Source organism: Neopsephotus bourkii, unplaced genomic scaffold, assembly GCF_033783945.1.
Source record: "Neopsephotus bourkii isolate Nb327-2 ecotype Australia unplaced genomic scaffold, CSIRO-AGI_Nbou_v1 NB_947, whole genome shotgun sequence".
NCBI lineage: Eukaryota > Metazoa > Chordata > Aves > Psittaciformes > Psittacidae > Neopsephotus > Neopsephotus bourkii.
This window is the reverse complement of record NW_026901441.1, coordinates 359,865-379,961: the sequence shown is the minus strand read 5'-3', so window position 1 is coordinate 379,961 and position 20,097 is coordinate 359,865. Positions and strand designations below refer to the sequence as shown.

Sequence of the window (20,097 nt, the reverse complement as noted above, 5' to 3'; positions counted from 1 at the left end):
CCCGCGAGAGCTCAGCCCCGGACTCAGCGAGGACGGCCATAGGTTCTCCCCTCTCCGAGCCAGCCAATCACTGCTAGAGAGCGGCCCGCCCTGGCCAGTCAGCTTGCTCCTAACCTAAAGCGCGGTAAGGCCTGGCACATGGTCAGCGGCGGCTAACGGGGCTGTTGGCATGTCTGACTGGGACACGGGCAGCGATGAGGACGTCGGTACGGGTCAGCCGCCATCTCCTCCTGGGTGTCTGCGCCAGCCGCCGCCTACCCCTTCGCAGAGTCACGCCTCCATAGTGGGCGGCGGCGGACGAAGGAGCTCTGAGTGGCGGCGGGAGGATGCGGAGGCGGCGGCGGTGGCGGCCGCCTCAGCGTCCGGCCTCGGAGAGGAGGAGTGGGAGCCTCGAGGCGCTGAGAGTTCCGTTGGCCCAGGGAAGGCGGCGCGGCAGTGGCGGTCCCGACCTACCGCCAGCCGGCGTGGTGACGCCGCAGCGCCCCTTTGCTTCCACCTCGATAGCGCCCTGGTCGGGGCTCTCATAGGTAATAACGGCCTCACACCCACATCTCGGGCGCTTGGCCCGCTGAGGTAAGCCGGTGGGGGAGGAGGAGAGGAGCCGGCGGCAGAGAGGTTCGTTCTTGTGGACCCCTGCCTCTCCCTCTGCACCCCGAGAAGGTGCACTGCTGCCCTCTGCACGGAGGAGTGGAGCTCTCCCACTCGCCAGGGTAGCTGAGTCTTTCCTCCTTGAAGTTGCTGGCTTGGTGTCTGCTTCTCATAGCCAGCAGTGTAAGCTCCTCTCGTCTGGAGGAAGAATGATTCTCTCTTGAGGTTATTTTGCTGCTCTATCTGAGGTGCTTTCACACACAACCCCCATGCACCTTCTATTTGGCTAATTGCCACGTAAGTTACCTGCATTTCCAGCAGTTTGATGTCACCGGTTGTTTTACTTACGAATACAGGTACTCCTGTGAAGGTCTCAGGGTTTGATCACAACCAAAATGCTAAGCGTTTACTATGCATAGTTTCTGGCAGTTTGGCCTAAATCTCTGTAACACTTGCAGTGTGTCTTTATTACAGGTCGGGGTGGAAGTAAAATAAGAGAGCTTGAGGATTCTTCAGGTTCCAGGATAAAGGTACCATGTTCTGTGTGTCATTAAGGCCTGGACTATGTGTTGTGAATGTGGCTGGTTTTGCTTTTGTGTAAATCAGTTAATGCAGCAACTTGAAGTGTGCTGCAATAGCTGTAATCTACTGTTTTACAAGAATTGGTGAAAATGAAGTGTAATTGAGGGTGCAGCTTGACTTGAGAAGCTTACTGATACTCTTTCCTTATTACCTTTTTAGAAGGGAAAAGGCCCTTTAATTCCCTCTGAAGTTGAAATTCAGGAAAAAAATACCAAAGACTGTTTAAGTGTATATTCCTATATAAAGTTTGTCATTGTGGTGTTGAAAAAACTCAGTAAGGTTTTATGAACATAGGTGATAAAGGGAGCCTATGAAGCTGAAGTAAAGATTTTTGGCAGTGTTGCTGTACAAAACAAAGCCAAGATGTTGATTGATGATGCTCTTACAAGATCTGGACAAAACTACAATAGAGGTGGGAGGGAGAAAGGTAAGGAATTTGTTTAGGGATTTGTGTCTTTGGAATTTGTGGTTTTTATGTTATTGTTTGGGGGTTGTTTGTTTAAAAAAATACTGTGGATTGTCTTTCCATGTATTTGGTAGTTTGATGGAGGGCTTTTATATTATTAATACACTACTGAACTGAATTAACTTTCACTTTGTTTTTGGACAGTGACATACCTGCTTAAAACAGAAATATCTAGACATCCTCCTTTCTTGGTTGTGAAGTTTCCCCCTTTCAAACGGCCAGACTTTTGTGAAAATGAGTTGCTGTGTGTTTTCAACAATTTAAATGAATGCAGAATGTTAGACTACTTGGTATCTTGCATTATTAGTCTGGTTCTCCAGACTACAAGCATTTTCTCTAATTTAAGTTTTAGAGTAGTATCTGTGCAATGTTAAAGCTCTATAAGTTTTTATGAATGTATAAGGCAAACATACTGTTTATAGCATGGGCAGTGCTGACTTTTTACTGCTTTCATGGGATGTTGGCATTTAAGATTTGGTCTTGCACATCATGCCTCTCTTTACTAGGCTTTATTGTCTAAAGTTAGTTACGTAGATTTATAAGTAATGATTGTATGTTGAGATGCTACTTACTGGTATTTGTCTGTGTGCTCCCAATGACTTTTTGTATAGGCAAACTATACCCACAGTTGTTGATCTGAGGCACTGATGAGGAAGAAGGGATCTGAGAGTTGTGTTCCAGCATTAGAATAAGGAATGGGGTAGTTCTGAGTTTTCAGTTTAGAAGTGCCACAGAAGGTGAATGAGTATGTTTCAAGAGGCTAGAAATAGTTAAAGTTTCCTTAGTATGAGTTACTGTGTTTTCCATGTGTTTCCTGCTTTTACATCAATACATAATTGTGTTGCCATTTGTATGTTCAGTGTAAAACCTTTGTGAAGTGTTAACCTCGTCAAAAAAGAAGTATAGAGTGTAACTGCACCAGGACTTCATTGTGGTGTCATTGGGTACTTTAGAAGTAAACCTTGCTTTTTGTAGCTATTAAAAATACAGCTTTCTGTCTGCGTATCATCTACTGGTTCACAAGCTTTTCAAAAGCCTGCTGCACAACAAGCGTTAGAGCTGGAGGAGCAGCATTTCAGAACCTGTCACCGCTTTCTTTAACTAGCTGAAGATGATGAAATGGTTTTTTTTTTTTTTTATTAGAACTGCATTTGTACAGACTTTATTAATGTTTCAGGCTAAGATCTAAGAAAGAATCTTCTATTTAAATGCTTCATGTCTATTAAAAATTACTTCAGAGGCCATATGGTAAAAAAAAAAGAAAATAAGGTGTTTGTTTTGAGGGGGATTTTTCACTTACCCTGCAACAGATTCCATCAAACAGCAGCTTTTTCACAACAGGAAAAACCTTGCACACTATCAAGCCTGAAGATAACCCAACGCAATCAGTGATTAACTGGGCCTATCTTCGAGAAAACAGAGCTAAATATGAAGCTATGAAGTGGGCAGGTTAGTTTTAAAATTTCCGTTGTATTAGTACTTGTCTTTATATAATAAATCTGTTGAATGTGTAAATGTTCTAATTTTTGCTTTGAGATATTGGAATCTTTCAGTGTCCAAGTTAGTTAAGTATTTGCAATGAAATGACCACATCAGCATTTCTCAGCATGGTCATGGAGGACCTACATAACCAAGTAGTTCTTGCTACTCAATTAGTATTTTGGCTTCACCCTTTACAATGTTGTTTGGTATGTGGCTGCAGCAGAAAAACAGATTTCTAAATACAAGGGCATATAGTGACAGGAAGGGATTCTACAGGTACACAGCAAATAAAAAACAGACTAGGGACAACATAGGCCCCCTCTGGAAGCTCTTGGGAGAACTGGCTACACAGGATTTGAAGAAGGCTGAGGTTCTGAATGACTTCTCTGCCTTGATCTTCACTGGCAAAGGCTCTGACCGCACCACCCAAGTCTTGGAAGGTACATGCAGGGACTGTGAGAATGAAGACCTTGGGCCCATTGTAGGAGAGGGTCTGGCTCAAGATCATCTTAAAAACCTGAACATGCATAAGTCCATGGGACCTGATGAGATCCATCCACGGGTCCTGAAGGAGCTGGCAAATGAAGTTGCTAAGCCGCTGGCCACCGTATTTGAAAAATCATGGCAGTCAGGTGAAGTTCCCGACGACTGGAAAAAGGGAAATATAACCCCCATTTTCAAGAAGAGGAAATTGGATGACCCAGGGAATTACAGCCCAGTCAGTCTCACCTCTGTGCCTGGCAAAAGCTTGGAGCAGATTCTCCTGGAAGGCATGCTAAGGCACATGAAAAACAACAAGGTGCTTGGTGATAGCCAGCATGGCTTCACTAAGGGGAAATCCTGCCTGACCAATTTGGTGGCCTTATATGATGGGGCTACGGAACTGATGGACAAGGGTAGAGCAGTTGATGTCACATACCAGGGCTTCTGCAAAGTGTTTGACACTGTCCCACACAACATCCTTGTGTCTAAATTGGAGAGACATCAATTCGATGGATGGACCACTTGATGGATAAAGAGCTGGCTGGATGGCTGCACACCAAAGAGTTGTTGTGACCAACACTGACCACAACAAAGAGTTGTGGTCAATGGCTCAATGTCCGGCTGCAGACCAGTTACGAGTGGTGTCCCTCAGGGATCAGTGTTGGGACCAGTCTTGTTCAATATCTTCGTCGCTGACATAGACACTGGGATTGAGTGCACCCTCAGCACATTTGCCGATGACACCAAGCTCTGTGGTTCGGTTGATAGGCTGGAGGGAAGGAATGCCATCCAGAGGGACCTTGACACGCTTGTGAGGTGGGCTGATGCCAACCTCATGAAGTTTAACCATGCCAAGTGCAAGGTCCTACCCCTGGGTCAGAGCAATCTCAGGCACAGCTACAGGTTGGGCAGAGAAGAGATTCAGAGCAGCCCCGTGGAGAAGGACTTGGGGGTGCTGGTCGATGAGAAAATGAACATGAGCCAGCAGTGTGCACTTGCAGCCCAGAAAGCCAACTGTATCCTGGGCTACATCAAAAGGAGCATGACCAGCAGGTTGAAGGAGGTGATCCTGCCCCTCTACTCTGCTCTCCTGATACCTCACTTGGAGTACTGTGTACAGTTCTGCTGTCCTCAACATAAAAAGGACATGGAACTGTTGGAACAAGTCCAGGGGAGGGCCACAAGAATGATCAGGGGACTGGAGCACCTCCTGTATGAAGATAGGCTGAGAAAGTTGGGTCTGTTCAGCCTGGAGAAGGCTGCATGGAGACCTCACAGATACTGGAAAGTATCTGAAGGTGGCCTATAGGGATGCTGGGGAGGGACTCTTCATTAGGGACTGTAGTGATAGGACAAGGGGTAACAGGTTAAAACTTAAACAGGGAAAGTTTAGATTGGATATAAGGAGGAAATTCTTTCCTGTTAGGGTGGTGAGGCACTGGAATGGGTTGCCCAGGGAGGCTGTGAATGCTCCATCCCTGGCAGTGTTCAAGGCCAGGTTGGATGAAGCCTTGGGTGATATGGTTTAGTGTGAGGTGTCCCTGCCAATGGCAGGGGGGTTGGAACTTGATGGTCTTAAGGTCCTTTCCAACCCAAACTCTTCTATGATTCTGTGACAAGCAGGAATGGCTTTACACTGGAACAGGTTGCCCAGAGAAGCTGTGGCTGCCCCATCCCTGGCAGTGTTCAAGGCCAGGTTGGACAGGGCTTTGAGCAACCTGGTCTAGTGGAAAGCGTCCCTGTCCATGTAAAGGGGTTGGAACTGGGCGATCTTAAAGGTCTCTTCTAACTCAAACAATTCTGTGATTCAATGAAATATTATAGTATGCATTAGGAGAAATTACTTTAGAACTTGAAATGCAGGCAAGCCGTTGTTTTGCATGTACTGAAGTTTACTTTTCCCGACTGTTTAAGACTTGCCTCCAATAGAGAAAAACTTCTATAAAGAATCATCAAAGACAGCATCTATGTCACCAGAAGAAGTGGAGCTGTGGCGGTAAGACCTTTTCTATAAGGAATCATCTTTTTTGCAGGAATTGCTATTAAAGTATAAAGCCCAGAAAGTGGATGATAAACTACTGAGACAGCAGCATTAATGGTAGGGTCTTGTAATAACTTGGAATTCTTTCTTAGTAATTAAACAATGTTTACCAGATGAGATTATATTAGTTGCTTGGAAAATTTCTCTACAAGTGTTTTATATGGTTGACTTTCAGAGGGGAAAAAATAAATCAGACAGTTCAATGGCCTTTGGATATTCCTTACATTTAATGAGACAGCATGTTCACATTTTTTAGGTCCTTCCAAATGTGATTGTTCACATCTTGAATACTTCTTGGATGCCATTTTCTTCTCCATATATTTTAGTCAAATACTGTCTTCAAAACAAATTTCAACTTCTGTTACTGTTGCTTTCCTACTTGTCTTATCTTGTCTTTACAAGTACATCTTGGTGAATACATGCCTCAGTTAACTGTATCCATTCATTTTGATCCAGCAATCTACATCATTACTTTTCAAGAAAATCAGATCATCTGTTCCAAGTGACTCAGTTCAGGCAATGATAAGTTTCGTCCTTTTCAGTAGTTCTGATGAAGTTGGCGAACATTCTTGAAGCATTACCTTGTATTACTTTTTTTTTTTTTTGCGTGGTGTCTGTTGTTTTTTTTCTCTTGCATGCCTATCAGGGAAGCCTTGCCACAATGAGTAAAGTATGAAACTGATGCCTGTTTCTTTGAAGTATAAGTGTGTGTTACTGTTAGAGCTAGTCAAGTGCAACAGAATGTTTTCATGTAGGTTCAGATTATGCGTTAAGGAAGAGCACTTTCTTGTGAGAGAAAGGAATGTTTTTCCTTTTTCATCTAACCTGTTTGCTTTAAGGCAAGACAGTAATTGAAAAAAGAAAATGTATTTTTTTAAACATGAGGAAAGCTCAAATTACCCATGTTTTTCTTAGCTCACTTCCTGCTTGAAGTAAAGCTATTTGCTGAATAGATCTTCAGAATAGTACAGGGCTGGAATGAAAATAAATTACTTATGTATATTAATATCTCTTAATTGAGAGGAGCCTTGGAACCTCAGTGTTTAATGTAGCTTTTTCTGTGCGTGTTGCATTTTGGGTTTCGGTTGTTTGGTTTTGGGGATTGAGTTTTGCTTGGGTATTTTTCTGAGCTTGTCTTGCTGACTAGATTCTTTTTCCTAAACTGTTGTTTGTATTTTACAGAGCTTCCAGAAAGCTGCTCTGAAAGTATTTCAGGAAGGCTTTTGGCAGAATATAGGGTTCTGGCAAAGAAGTCCAGTCCATTCTTCTGAGCTCTGGGTTGTCTTTAGGTTTAAAAACTTGACACAGTTGTCTAATTTGCAATAGAATATAATTGAAGCCTGATATGACAGGACTGCAGTTCATGTTAATAACCATATATAACTTCACAATAGTCTTTCTTAAGAAAGACTGGTAATCGATGCCTCCAGGAGAAGTGTTTTTGTAAAAAGTCTTTCTTAAAGTTAGAAGAATAGTTATAAGTCTCATTCAGGAATCTGAACTTGGAGTTTTTTGTTTCAGGAATTGAAAAAAAAATCAGAAAGGCAGTCTTTTGTTTTAGCTCTACTTTCTCAGATAACGAGACTTTAAAGCAATTGCACTTCTTTAACTCTATACAGGAAAGAAAACAATAATATAATTTGTGATGACTTGAAAGAAGGTGAAAAACGCTGCATTCCCAATCCTGTTTGTAAGTTTGAAGATGTATTTGAGCATTATCCTGATATTATGGCTAATATAAGAAAAGCTGGTTTTCAAAAACCTACGCCAATTCAGGTATGTCTTCAATTTTGATGACTCTAACTGAAGCTTTAGAGAAAAAGTGCATTTAAGTATTTGTTGTTTTATATTAGTCCCAGGCATGGCCAATCATACTACAAGGACTTGATCTTATTGGTATAGCACAGACTGGTACTGGGAAGACATTAGCATACTTAATGCCTGGATTCATTCACTTGACTTCACAACCAGTGTAAGTATATGCTTGAGTTGTTTAGCTGTGGATACTTTCCCCTGCCCCTACCCCTCATATGATGTCTTTTTAGTAAAGCTAATAAAATTCATATAATTGTATGATTTATAACCTGGTGGAAAAAGTACCAAATTGGTTACCATAGATTGAATTAGCAGTGCGGTGAGAAAGTCTAGAACAGTATGAAAACATTCGGTATCAGGTGTGATGGATTTTGTCTAACCTTACACCCACATTCTAGACCTTCTTATTGCAGATCCAAAGATCAGCGTGGGGGGCCAGGAATGTTAGTCCTTGCTCCTACTCGAGAACTGGCTCTTCAAGTAGAGGCAGAATGTTTGAAGTACACATACAAAGGAATTAAAAGGTAATCCTGCATTTTAAGTTTCGGGTTTTTTTCCTACCACTTGTGGCTTAATTCACCTACTAAAATAATGCATTTGCTAAGAGAGGAGGTGAAGGTCGTAATTGCAGAGTTCATATTTTCCTAGTTTTTAGAATGCCTCTTTTGACTACTGTCATAGTGAGAGTCTGTTTCTTGCATAGTTGGAGTTCTCTGCATTGTAGCTTTGTTGCTTCTTATCTTTCTGTGTGGACAGCTGAGAAGAGTTTGGCTGTCTCCTCAGCACCTTGCTGTTACGTAGTTGTAGACAGCAATAAGATCTTTCCAAGCCTCCTCTTCAGGCTGAACAAGCTTCGTTACCAGCTTCTCACGTAATCCACCCCATCTCCTTTACCTTCTTGGTAGCTGCCTGCTGAACCTGCTCCAGTATGAATATAGGTGCCTTGTAATAGAGGCAGGGGGTACAAAAACTGGGTGTTGTGCTTGAGGTGTTGTCTCACAAGTGCTGAATAAAGGAGAATAAAGAGCACTTTCAACCTTCTGGCTACCTTCTCCATAGTACACAGCTGGCTTTCTTTTCTGTGGGGTTACACTGTTGGATAATGAGCAGTTCCTTACCCACCCAACTCTTTGTGCAAAGCCATCTTATAGCATGTTGGCCCTCAGTCATGGGATAATTCCTTCCCCATCTTTGCTTTTGTTAATCTTAATGGAATTCATGTCAGCCCATTTCTCCAGCCTTTTGTGGCTTTTCTGAATAACAGCTCTCTACTGTGTTGACTGCTTCCCTCAATTTGGTTTCATCCACAAACCTGAGAATGTACATCTTCATTTGAGCTGTTAAACAGACATTACTGTACTCCAAAACTTAACTTTCAGGGCTCTCTGATAGCTTTGTATAGCATTCAGAATTAGTCATCAAATACTGAGATGTACATTCTGCTTCCTTCTCAAAAATACTGATGAATTTTACAGAACATGTTGAGTTTGTGTGAGTAAGCCCAATACCTTATTGAGTGCTTTGTTTTAACAAAAACATGTCTGACTTTCGATGGTACTGTTTAGAAAATCATGCATCCTTTCATATGTTCATCTGGTTTTGGTGTGAATATCTTCAGAACAACCCAAAACATACTCGTACACCTTCGTCACTTTCGTGATTGCGTTCACTACAGTTTCAGCAGAGAGGTATTGCTGAACTGCAGAGGGAGGATCATTCAGTGTTAAGTCCATTATTTACTGTGATACTGTCAGTCACACTTACTGTATTCCTTCCTTTTGGTAATACCTGATGATGCATTATAAAATAAAGGAAATGGTGGCATTTGTTTGAAAAGGTTGACTTTAGTTGAAAAGGTTGGTTTTAGTTGAACCTTAATATGCTGCTTCTGTAAAACACTTTGTTTTTCAGTATTTGCATATATGGTGGTGGGGACCGAAAAGGACAGATAGATGTGGTTACCAAAGGTGTGGATATTGTTATTGCTACTCCTGGCAGACTGAATGATCTTCAAATGAGCAACTTCATAAATTTGAAGAGCATAACATACCTGGCAAGTAGCTGATACGGACTGAATAATGTACCAGTTGGGTAATGGTTGATTTGGTGTGAACTTAAGCTTTAATGAAGTTTTCTCTGAACTTTTTAAGTCTTAAATTCACGATAGGTCTTAACATTGAGATTGGTGTTGGAGGGATGATTCGTACTTACCATAATTGCATTGCAGATGTGGAATATTCCCTAAAAAAATAAAACAGGCCTCTAGTACAGTAAGCATTTAAAAGATGCTAAATTGTTATCTCTTATTTGTCAAGTTTGATGTTTTGAAGCAAGTTTTGTCAGGATCAGTTATTAATGGATGAAATGCCTTTTCAAAGTTTTCTTTTCCTTTTCTTGTAATGGTTACCAGTGACTCATGTTCTTAGAACTTGTGCAGCAAGCACCAGAGTTAGATATTTAAATGTTTGGGTGACTGACTTTCTTTTGATCTCAGGGAAAATAGCCATGTAAACATTGTTATGAATCCTTATGTCTTCATTTAATTCTTGCCTTTTTCTGTGCTGGGTGCTTAAATCCATTGCTATTTTGTAAAATACTTGCATGTATTCAAATTATTTCCAAGTTATTTGTTTAATTGATGGCATTTAACAATGAGCCCTGCTTTTTCTCCCTTCTCTCCACCTATTCCCCTCTAAGGGTTAAATACTCGTACTGAAGAAAGTTAGCTCCGGTTCTAGTTAGTAGTTGTGAGCTTACTGGCAAGGCCCGCGGTGGTATAGTATCATTAGGGAAAAAAAAAAAAAAAAGAGTATTACTGGGAGACATGAGAGTAGTTTCATGTAGGAGAGTAACATATAATTACTAAGGACGAAAGAAAGGCCTGAGAACCTTCTTTCTGAGAACTGTAGGAACACCAATAATCTTTCTCTACCAAGGTGGAGTACGGTCATATTACAAGCACACAGTTCTTTCTAAAGCAAAGAATATGTATGTAACCAAAACTGGATGTTTCAGTATATGCAAGGTATACCATAGTATGATATTATTAAGTTTGATAGCTAAAAATAAGCTATCTAATTGAAAAACCTCATAATGTAAAGCAGGAGAAGAACATTGTTTGTTGTACCTCTAGAAGTTAAATATTTTCAGAAGATTGAAACCAGTGCAAGGACCGTGATTTGCAAAGTGGTTGTCTCCTGCCTAAGACTTTTTGGAAATGCTGTGCTTCTTTAGGTGTATTTGAAAAGCTGGACATCCAAAATGCTCTTTTTAATGTTACTATATCTTTTTCCTCATAGTTTCTTGTACTTTTAGATATATAAGACGCTTTCCATTTCCACAGCTTCTTTTTTCCATCTTAAGCACCCCCCTCAAAAAATAAAAAGTTTCATTTTGCAGCCTTATTTCAGAGAAAAGAGTGGTATTAGATTTCAAGAACACTGTTCATTCAAGAGCTTCTTTTACAGTTTTGATTTAAAGACACTGAGTCTTATGAATGCTCCCAAAGTGCGCAAGTATTATTTGCTGATATAATTGTTTTCCAAATGACTTCCAAGGTCAGAAATCAGAATACAATTGTTTGTTTAAAACAAATAAACAGAACCCCAAACTGTCAGAGTCAATTAGGTTTGAATATAGACTGTATAATATAGTACATTAGGTGAATTGGAGGCAGGGAATTTTGTCTTCTTGCCTCACAGAACTGTCAAGTTGTTGCAGTATCGATTCAGTTTTTTAGGAACCTATTTATTCAAGATAGGCTGGGTTTTATGATTTCAGAAGAAAGACTGGGAAATTGTCACAGCCTTTTGATTGTTTGCAGTACATGTCATTTGAAGATTGCTTTCTGTTCTGTGTTTGGTATAAATTGCTATTCATTCATCAGTAATCTGAGTGATTTTTTTTCTTTTGACCTTATGCTCATAAAGCAGAAGTAAGGAAATTGGAGTTGTACATGAATTACTGGGAAGCATTTAGGAGAAAATATATACTAAAAAAAAAAAACCAACGTGAAGTAGGGCATAGAAGGTTGATAGGAATAATTTTTTTATTCTTCAGATACAAAAACTAGTGCAAAACTTATTGATAACTTCTTTAAAACAGAGGGAAGAAAATAATTTTTACATGAAAAACTGGCTTGTTAGAATTTCTTGGCAAGAAGCAGAACTGAAATAAATAATATTAGCAAGTAAATATGTGTAGATAACACGAAACCTAAGATTATGTCAGCTGGGGGGAGATCTAGCTTATAAATCAGGACCTGGCTGTGAGGTGAGCTATTTGGAAAAAATAGTGCTAATATCTATTTTCTACATATTATAGTCTTTGTTCTTTATTAAGTAGCTATCAGAAATAAGGAGAGTGAATTTCAACTACTCGGAGATGGCTAATATGCATACATACTTTTTTCTTCTTTCTTTCCAGCAAAGTATCAGTGTGCTTAATAACTTAGAAAGCTGCTGCTTCTGCAAGGGGCATAATAGACAGCTCTGTATACACAATTAATGATGTTTCAGTCCTGCCACTGTATTAGAATCCAAGTAGTTAATGAAATCTCTGTGAGTCCTTCGAAAACCAAGAAATAGAATTCTTATCTTCTGTCTCTCAGCTGACGATCTGTTATTTCAGAGATTTACATAGGTAATATACTAAAAATCTTGAATGGAATAAAACATCTGAAAAGAATGCAACAGCAAAATCGGGACAGAATGGCATTATCATCAAAGTCTTATGCTTCCACATAAGTGACTATAAAATGTCAGTATGTAAAAGCGTGAGCCATATAACTTTGATTTATATAAACACTATTTGAAAATTAAAGGAGAAAAATTAGTCTTGGATGGCAGCCTTCTTCCTCTGTGGGACTCTGAAAACAGCCACAAGCATGCTTGTATATTAGAAAAATAAACTAGTTCCAAATAGTTTTACTCGGGCCTTCATCTCACTTGTTCTCTTTTGGTTTTTCTGTGGTTTGGTTTTGTTTCGTTTTTTTTTTTACCAGATGAAATGGGTTTGAATTTTGTAGTGTCCTAGTGTGAGCCAGAATGTACAGTCTGGCTTATTTCCTACTTCTGATGAGAAAATAAATTGATAACTGATATTTTGGCCTGGTGTAAGATCTGTATCAAGTTAGAAGTGAGATTTTTTTTTTTTTTTTTTGGCCTTTAAATTGTAAAGTGAAAGTATGGGTGGGAGTGGGAAGTGTCTATTTTCCCATTTCTCTGCCCTCCCTTGTGTTTGGTTGGTTTTGTTGTTTGCTTTCTTTTAATACTGTGCTTAGTTTTATGCACCAACCAAATTATTGTTAAACAGTTGTTTTTTCCTTTGTTAAGTGCTGTCAAAGGTGCTGTGGATTTTTTTTGGTTTGCCCACAAATGTATTTTGAAATGAGAAGGCTTCAAGGAAATCGAAGAGGTGAAATAGAAGTTGAACAAATTTTGCAATACATTATGGATTGGATGCTGCAATTAAAACCGGTACCATTTAAATGGTCTGCTCTGTATTGTCTTGCTGAAACCCTTACCTAAGGAACTAAAAACTTGTTCAGAACAGGTTTTGGATGAGGCTGACAGAATGTTGGACATGGGATTTGAACCTCAGATTATGAAGATCCTGATAGATGTGCGGCCTGACAGACAAACTGTTATGACAAGGTGTGTAAACGTAATAGTGCTCAGTACTTGAACACTGTAAACATCAGGACTTGAACAGGTTAACTTTGGAATAAATATTTCAGTTTTATTAAAACTTGTACCAGCCTAAGTGGGAACTTTTATGGTGCATAATGGCATCAGTTTTCTTTCCAGTTCTGTCTTAATGAGTCATTTGATAACTTTATTTCATTTCATACCCCTTTTCTGATGTTTTACATCAACTACAGAAAAAACCCAACTGAGTTCTTCCTGAAAAGGAACATGTCCTGGGAGTGCTAGAACTGCTGTATCAATTTGAAATGCTAACTTCAACCAAATGTGTATCCTAGCCTTCTGATCAGTATCTGTACAGTCTGTACCTGGATTCATTTTAAATTTATGCAGCTTTTGGGATCTTAACAGTAGAATATCCCAATAATAAATTTTCAGCTGTTCTAGAGGTTAGAAAACTACTAGGAACTTGCTTGTTAGGTGTCACTGAAATACAAAACTCACTTTTGGCTTCATTAGAAAGGCTCCATAACTTTTGCTGTACTTTTAACCTAGAAAGTTATCTTTAAAGGTTGAGCGCTGTTTACTAATAAGATGATTTCTCAATGTTATGTAAGCTCATTACTGTTGCTGCATACTCAAGTGTTTCACTGGTGTATAAGAAAAGAAAGAAGAATGAGATTAAATTAGTGAGTCATGTGGGGTTTTATTCTTCTTTGCTTCCTGTTTAGTGCTACTTGGCCTGATGGTGTTCGTCGCCTAGCAAAATCCTATTTGAAAAATCCTATGATTGTATATGTTGGCACTCTTGACTTAACAGTAAGTTGTTATTTTTTTTTCCTTTTGAAGAAGAACCTACAGTCAAACCAGGAAATATTTTGCTTGCAACCTTAAAATCAATCCAAACTGTCAAAACAATAGCTCCACATTATTCTTTTTAAAGCAAGTAGAGAAGAACTTTGTTCTTCTGTTCCTGTAACAAGATCTTAAAGTCCTAGATCTTCAGTTGAAGACAGCACAAGTGACAAGTATCAGTCAAACTGACACTTGAATAATGTACTTTGGAGTGGCACATGTTATTGCCTGAACCCTTATTCTTGCAGTCTTCACTTCTGTTCCTTAAGTACGTTTTCCTTGTGAAGATCTTAATTTTAATGCTTACAGATCCTTATCTGGATCTGTGTTTCTTAACTACTGCTTTCTCAAAACAAAGTGAAAGCTCTATACTAAACTCCTGGAAAGCTTTTGTCTAGAGCAGGAGCATGTGCATTACTGTAAGAACTGTCTTCAAAGTCCAAAACTTCTAATATGTACTTGCATACTTGTCAGGCTTCTGCCACTTCAGTTGGCTTCAGTACCAGCAGAATTTACAGAATTGTTAAGATCTCCACATCCTGGTGCAGAGATTGCTTGAAGTTTGGTTCTTAAGTTATGAGAGGTTTTGTTTTTTTTCCCCTTTCAGTTCCCCTTTTTTCTTTCTTCATGATAGAGAATAAGAAAACTTAGTACCCTGTACACTTTTAGATAGAAATAGGGGAAAAATGTACTCTTCATCTGTTACTTAGCATGCCTTTTTGCTGTGTAACAGGCAGTAAATACGGTTGAACAGAGAGTTGTTGTTATTGCCGAGGAGGAAAAGAGAGCTTTCATGCAATGCTTCATCGAGTCTATGAAGCCGCAAGACAAGGTCATAATTTTTGTGGGAAAAAAACTTACGTATGTAATCACTTCCCAGTATTACATCTCTTCACTGTGTTCTAACAGAAATACTGGATAGTTTCTTACATAGTAATTACGAAGTGTAACAACTTTTGTCAACAACGTGTGGGTAGTAGTAATAGTCTTACTTATTTAGTCATTCCTTCAGACAGACTGGTAGTTTCTATTTAATTTTTTTTTTTTATGTCATTAATGGTGGTAAATCTCAATTTCACATAGTTAAAGGAGGTGTTAAGATTCTTGGTTAATGTGATGTGCTGCTTACTTCCATACACAGTGTGGGGGCAGCACTTTTTTTTACCAAACCTGAGCTTTTTGAGTGAACAACACAAAATAGTAATCTGTTATTTCTCTTATACATAAATAAAAGCAAAAATTTATGTGGAGCATAGTCCTGCCTTCATACTCTTTCATAATAAATATCAGCCAACCTAGCTGCGGTTTTGTCCTTTGGCACATGTTTAGTTCTTATTGTCACATTATCTTTTGGATGTAAATCTAGATTCTGCACTTCTTTTAAAAACCGTTGTTTTACTTCATCCTAGAGCTGATGACTTAGCAAGTGACTTAAGTCTCCAAGGAATTCCAGTACAGTCGCTTCATGGTAACAGGGAACAGTGGGACCGAGAGCAGGCTTTAGATGACTTCAAGAAAGGTAGGTTTGTACTAAAGTACTCATTTGTTTAAGCCCAGGTTTATAAAGCTTGTCATGTGCAGAACTTTGTCTATTTGTAAGTGCCATGTCTCTTCAGTACCAAAGAAATTATAACATTAGAAAGCTCTGAATGATATGTTTACTTTGTTAATTTGACAAGCAAGCAAACAAAAACCAAAACAAATTGCTCTTCAATAAAATTTGGAATGTCTTAGGAATTAAAAATATTCAAGGCTTATTTTGGTTTTTTAAGTATCTGGAAAAGTCAGTATTATGTCAGTCTGCAGAATGGTAAATTTAGGTGTCAAATGATGGTGCTTTCAGTGAAACAATTCTGCTTTTGATTATGCCAGTAGGGGTTATACACTGGGGTTATGCGTTCACATGTTAATAGAATGGAGTAGTCTTATGATAAGGATGTCAGCTGAGAATAAAGTTGTTGAAGTTTCTGTTATTTTTACAGACTCTTTATATCAGCTAGGTATGTTTCTTGCTTCTGCACCTTGCTGTTCTTCTTGTGAAATACAAATAATAGTAAAATGACATTTTGAGTGCTTACTTAACCACCTTGCATGTGAAGCTAACTCAGCATGACTTGCAACAAACATTTTTTTCTGTTTGTATTAAGTGCATTATATGCTAGAAATCCAATCGACTGGAGCATATTTTCTGTTTATTCCATGAAGTCCCATTCTCTTTCTGTTGTATTTACTTTAGGCAGAGTCAAAATACTGGTAGCTACTGACGTAGCCTCCCGTGGCCTTGATGTGCATGATATTACTCATGTTTTTAACTTTGACTTCCCGCGCAACATTGAAGAATATGTTCATCGAGTAGGTCGTACTGGGAGAGCAGGGTAAGTGTTTACAAAAAGACAGTAATATATTGTCAATATTTTATGCACTGCACAGGTGTTTCTCTTGTCAAATGCTAGAACTGCAGTTGTTTATATGGGTGGGAGAGTGAAGACTTCAGAGTCTATCAAAGTATGTTTTAGATAACAGTGCTTTATGTTTTGAAATCAGTTCACCATTAAGCAAACAAGTTTTCCGTTTTTCTGTTACTTCATTGAAGTGGATGGGAAAGAGGGATGTTTGAAAGCTGGTTTAAATGTACAGAAAATTACAGCTCAAAACAATGTCTGTGTAGGTATTCTGAAATGTCACTTCCTTGTTTGTTTCTTCATGAGTCACTGAGTTGCTTAGTTTTCTAGATGGCCTGTTGGGAAAAACATACATAAATTTAAAGGTTTCAGGTGTAGTTTGGTGTTAAGACTTTTGAATGCTGCTTTCTCAGGTTGGCACAAGTGCGGCTTGTTTGTTTGTTTTTTCTATTATTTTTTTCTTGTACATGTGTTTGTTTTAATCATTTTATGAGCACGTATCTCTTCATACTTAAATATGTTGTCTTTATGCTAGGTTTATTGTCTGAAAGTCTAAATTAGTTGTGCTTTTGCTCCATTTTAGGTGAATTGCCATATTCTGATCTTTATGAAAAGTTGCTCTCTGTCATGTGCATAGTAAATACTCAAGCCAGTTTTTACTTACCAGCTCAATAATATTGCCTGTAGTATAATTTATTAGTGTACAGGTCAGTAGGTACAGTTTAGCAGCAGTTGTTTTGGAGATCAACGGTTATTTCATTCCTTGTTTAGACGTACTGGGAAGGCAATAACACTTGTCACTAAGAACAACTGGAGGTTTGCATCTGAGCTGATTGAAATTCTGGAAAGAGCAGACCAAGTAAGAATACATCTTGCTGGGTAAGATTTATGTTGGTTCTGGGTTACGAGCTGAAATGATTCGTGAAGGTCTAAGCCTACTTACACTTTTCTTGGTGAGTGCTCATAGTGCCTCAAACAAAAAATGGGTTCTTAAGTCTCTCTTGTCCTTAGCTGTATTTTATCTTACAGATTAGTCCCAGAAAGAACCAGAAACTTACAGCCTGCCACATCCAGAGAAAAAGTAACTAACATAAGCACACATGGGTGTCTGCATACAATTAATAGGACCTGTTTTATTTTGTAGTATTTTATTCCGTTTGTATTTCACTTCTGGATGCATGTTCTTATTTGAAGGTGTAAATACCAACAATATTTGTATCAGAATCTCTCAGTTTATTGTATCTGATGGTTGTGATAGCTGCGTGTACTTTTCAAAGCTATTTTTCTTACGGATGTATGGGAAATAGGACTGGAATTTTACTTTTTGTTGTTGTTGTTTTGGGTTTTTTGGGTTTTTTTTTGTTTTATTTTGTTTTACTTTATTTGGGGGGATGGGAGTTTGAGTACAAGCTGAATTGCTTTTACCTAGGCTCTGTGGTTGTTATTGTGGATGCTTACTTGAACTTAAACTCTTGAGTTAGAACTTCCCCTGAATCTTCTAGTTTACAACTCTTTGAAGGATGTTATGCCACTTACTACAAACATGATAATTCCAGTTAGTTTGAGTAACTGTTTCATGATGCAGGAGATGATCTGATGCTGAGAAAGAAAATCATCCAGTGTTTCAACTGGAAACTAGCTTTGTCTCATTACTTCTCTCTCTTGATACAAGTCTGTAGTGATTTTCAGCTAGAGAGATGCATCATTTTTCACTTTATTTTTAAGCAATGTCTAAAACTGAGTCAGAATAGACTGTTCCGTATGCATCCTGTTGCATAGACTCCTGATAGCCAGGGCAGTTGTTTACCAGTAAGAGCAATTCAGCACGTAAAACGTCTGCTAGAAAACTGACGGTCATGCCAGTTTAAGAAAAATTGCTTACAGCAAATGGCAAGCATAGCTGAATTATGGCAAAAGAAGTGGAAACTGGAGGAATATACTGCCCTGGCTGCATTCTTCACCTGTTCAAGCATTGCCAGGTGTAGGCATTTCTAAGGGGACTATGAAGTGTTTGTACTGTACTGTTTGCACTGTGTTTGTGCCAGTCACAGGGAGACAAACCACAGAGGCTGAGCAATCCCATTAATGCTGTGCTCACATGCACTGTGTAAGCTTGCTCTCTGATCAGGAAACTGATTCTGGGCTGGATATCCCTACCTGCCGCATAGTTACATGCCGTAGCAGACCATCAAACCAGGCTGGCTTTGATAGATGAGTGAACCAAAACCTCTTCTGGCAGTACAGACACTTGCACTGCTTTTTGCAGCAAACATTGTATTAATGTCTGCCACAACAGTGGCATTGGACAATTTTTTTTTTTCATCTGTTCATCATCACTGACATACATTTCTGCCTGAAATACTTATGTTTTAATTAGCTGGTTGTATGCTGTTGTCAGATAGGGTGATCTGAGCATAAATATGTAATTGAAAATCCTGAGACTCTGTGCTGATTATTTGTAAGTATATTTGAGTATAATTTTATGTAAAAAGACTTCTCCATGGATCTCTACAGAAAGACAATCTGCAAAGTGACAGAGGCCTGATAAATAACAAAATCAAGTTTGGGAGCACACAAACCAATGGCATTTTTGTAAAGCAAGGTCTAAAAATTTCGATTTATATAAAACTGGCCTTGTTTTTGTGCTACTTTCTTATCAGGTTGTTCCTAATGAGCTTATTGCAATGGCACAAAGATACAAAGAATTTCAAATTAGAAAAGAAATTGGGAAGGATATACGAAGACCTCAGGGCAGGCGCTCAAGGTAACTGTAATCCCCTGCAGTAAGAAACAGAGTAAGTGATTATAGTTAGTGCTAGCCTCTGTGGGCTTGAATTTAGAAGTTGCTTTTCTCAGTTGTTTTCTGTACCTGTCCCATTTAAATAAAATATGTTTTAAAAAGTGGCTTAGAAAACTGGTTTAACTTCATACAGAAATAAACCTAGTTTTGAGCATGAACACTATTTTCACTTAAGAAAAATTAATTTCATTTAAAAAGAAAATATTTTTTCTTGTGATGTGCATAATTTATAAAGCCACGATCTACTGGTTAAAAAATAAATACCGTGGGTTTGGTTGTTGGGTTTTGTGTTTGTGGGTTTTGTTGGGGTTTGCTTGGTTTGGGGGTTTTTGCTTTGTTTTTTAGTTAAATATATTAATATAAGAACGTAAAATACAATTTTTCTGTTTATTTTCAGATAACTGGATTAGTGAATGTAAGCAGTATTTGTCAGCATGGCTTCAAAATGTACTTTTGCATTGATACCTCACACTTCCCGGTGGCATGCAGTTTTTCCAAAGATAACTTAGTTATTTGAAAACTGTTGTTTGCATTAACTGTTTGCTGAAGCAAGTTTGGTTTGGTTTTTATTTTAAAACTTAACACTGAAAGACATTTTTGTTTTGACATGTCTCAAGCTTTTTTTGAAAGAATTCTATATTTCTTTTTAATGGAGGAGAGTGTAACAAGAAATAGGTGTCCATGGCTAACAGCTGGGGAAAAAAAAAATAGCTTTTACTCTTGTTATCATAGATGTCATTTTCTTGCTTAAGGAACTAAAACAAGAGTTTACTAGAGCAATGTTAACAAAGTTATGAAGAAAACATAGGTTTGAAAGTTTGGATAAAATTGATTAGAATTTTACATTTGGATTTGGTTCTACTGGGGTATGCTTTCACTCTTTAGAAGTTAGATGGGAAGGAGCTATTCCTTCATTCGATGTTTGGTCTGAATTTGTT

At 38.6% G+C, this 20,097-nt stretch overlaps 1 protein-coding gene across 1 annotated transcript; it reads left to right on the top strand.

The window, feature by feature from the left end:
• Positions 1 to 362: 362 nt before the first annotated feature.
• Positions 363 to 19,854, top strand: DDX43 (DEAD-box helicase 43). The gene is made up of 17 exons (XM_061358523.1): positions 363 to 527; positions 1,063 to 1,118; positions 1,465 to 1,597; positions 2,978 to 3,085; positions 5,516 to 5,597; positions 7,262 to 7,418; positions 7,496 to 7,614; positions 7,871 to 7,981; positions 9,369 to 9,510; positions 13,011 to 13,111; positions 13,834 to 13,921; positions 14,691 to 14,818; positions 15,367 to 15,476; positions 16,194 to 16,332; positions 17,131 to 17,218; positions 19,020 to 19,154; positions 19,557 to 19,854. The coding sequence occupies exons 3-16, from the start codon at positions 1,534 to 1,536 to the stop codon at positions 19,125 to 19,127; spliced, it is 1,545 nt and encodes a 514-aa protein (XP_061214507.1). The 5' UTR covers positions 363 to 527; positions 1,063 to 1,118; positions 1,465 to 1,533; the 3' UTR covers positions 19,128 to 19,154; positions 19,557 to 19,854.
• Positions 19,855 to 20,097: the final 243 nt, after the last annotated feature.

What these genes read in the sequence shown, in the direction of transcription:
- DDX43 (XM_061358523.1), top strand. Translation starts at nt 1,534, where the DNA reads ATGTTGATTGATGATGCTCTTACAAGATCTGGACAAAACTACAATAGA. An exon ending in CACTTGACTTCACAACCAGT is followed by an intron (nt 7,615 to 7,870) that starts GTAAGTATATGC and finishes TTCTTATTGCAG; the next exon opens with ATCCAAAGATCAGCGTGGGG. An exon ending in TTGGCACTCTTGACTTAACA is followed by an intron (nt 13,922 to 14,690) that starts GTAAGTTGTTAT and finishes GCTGTGTAACAG; the next exon opens with GCAGTAAATACGGTTGAACA.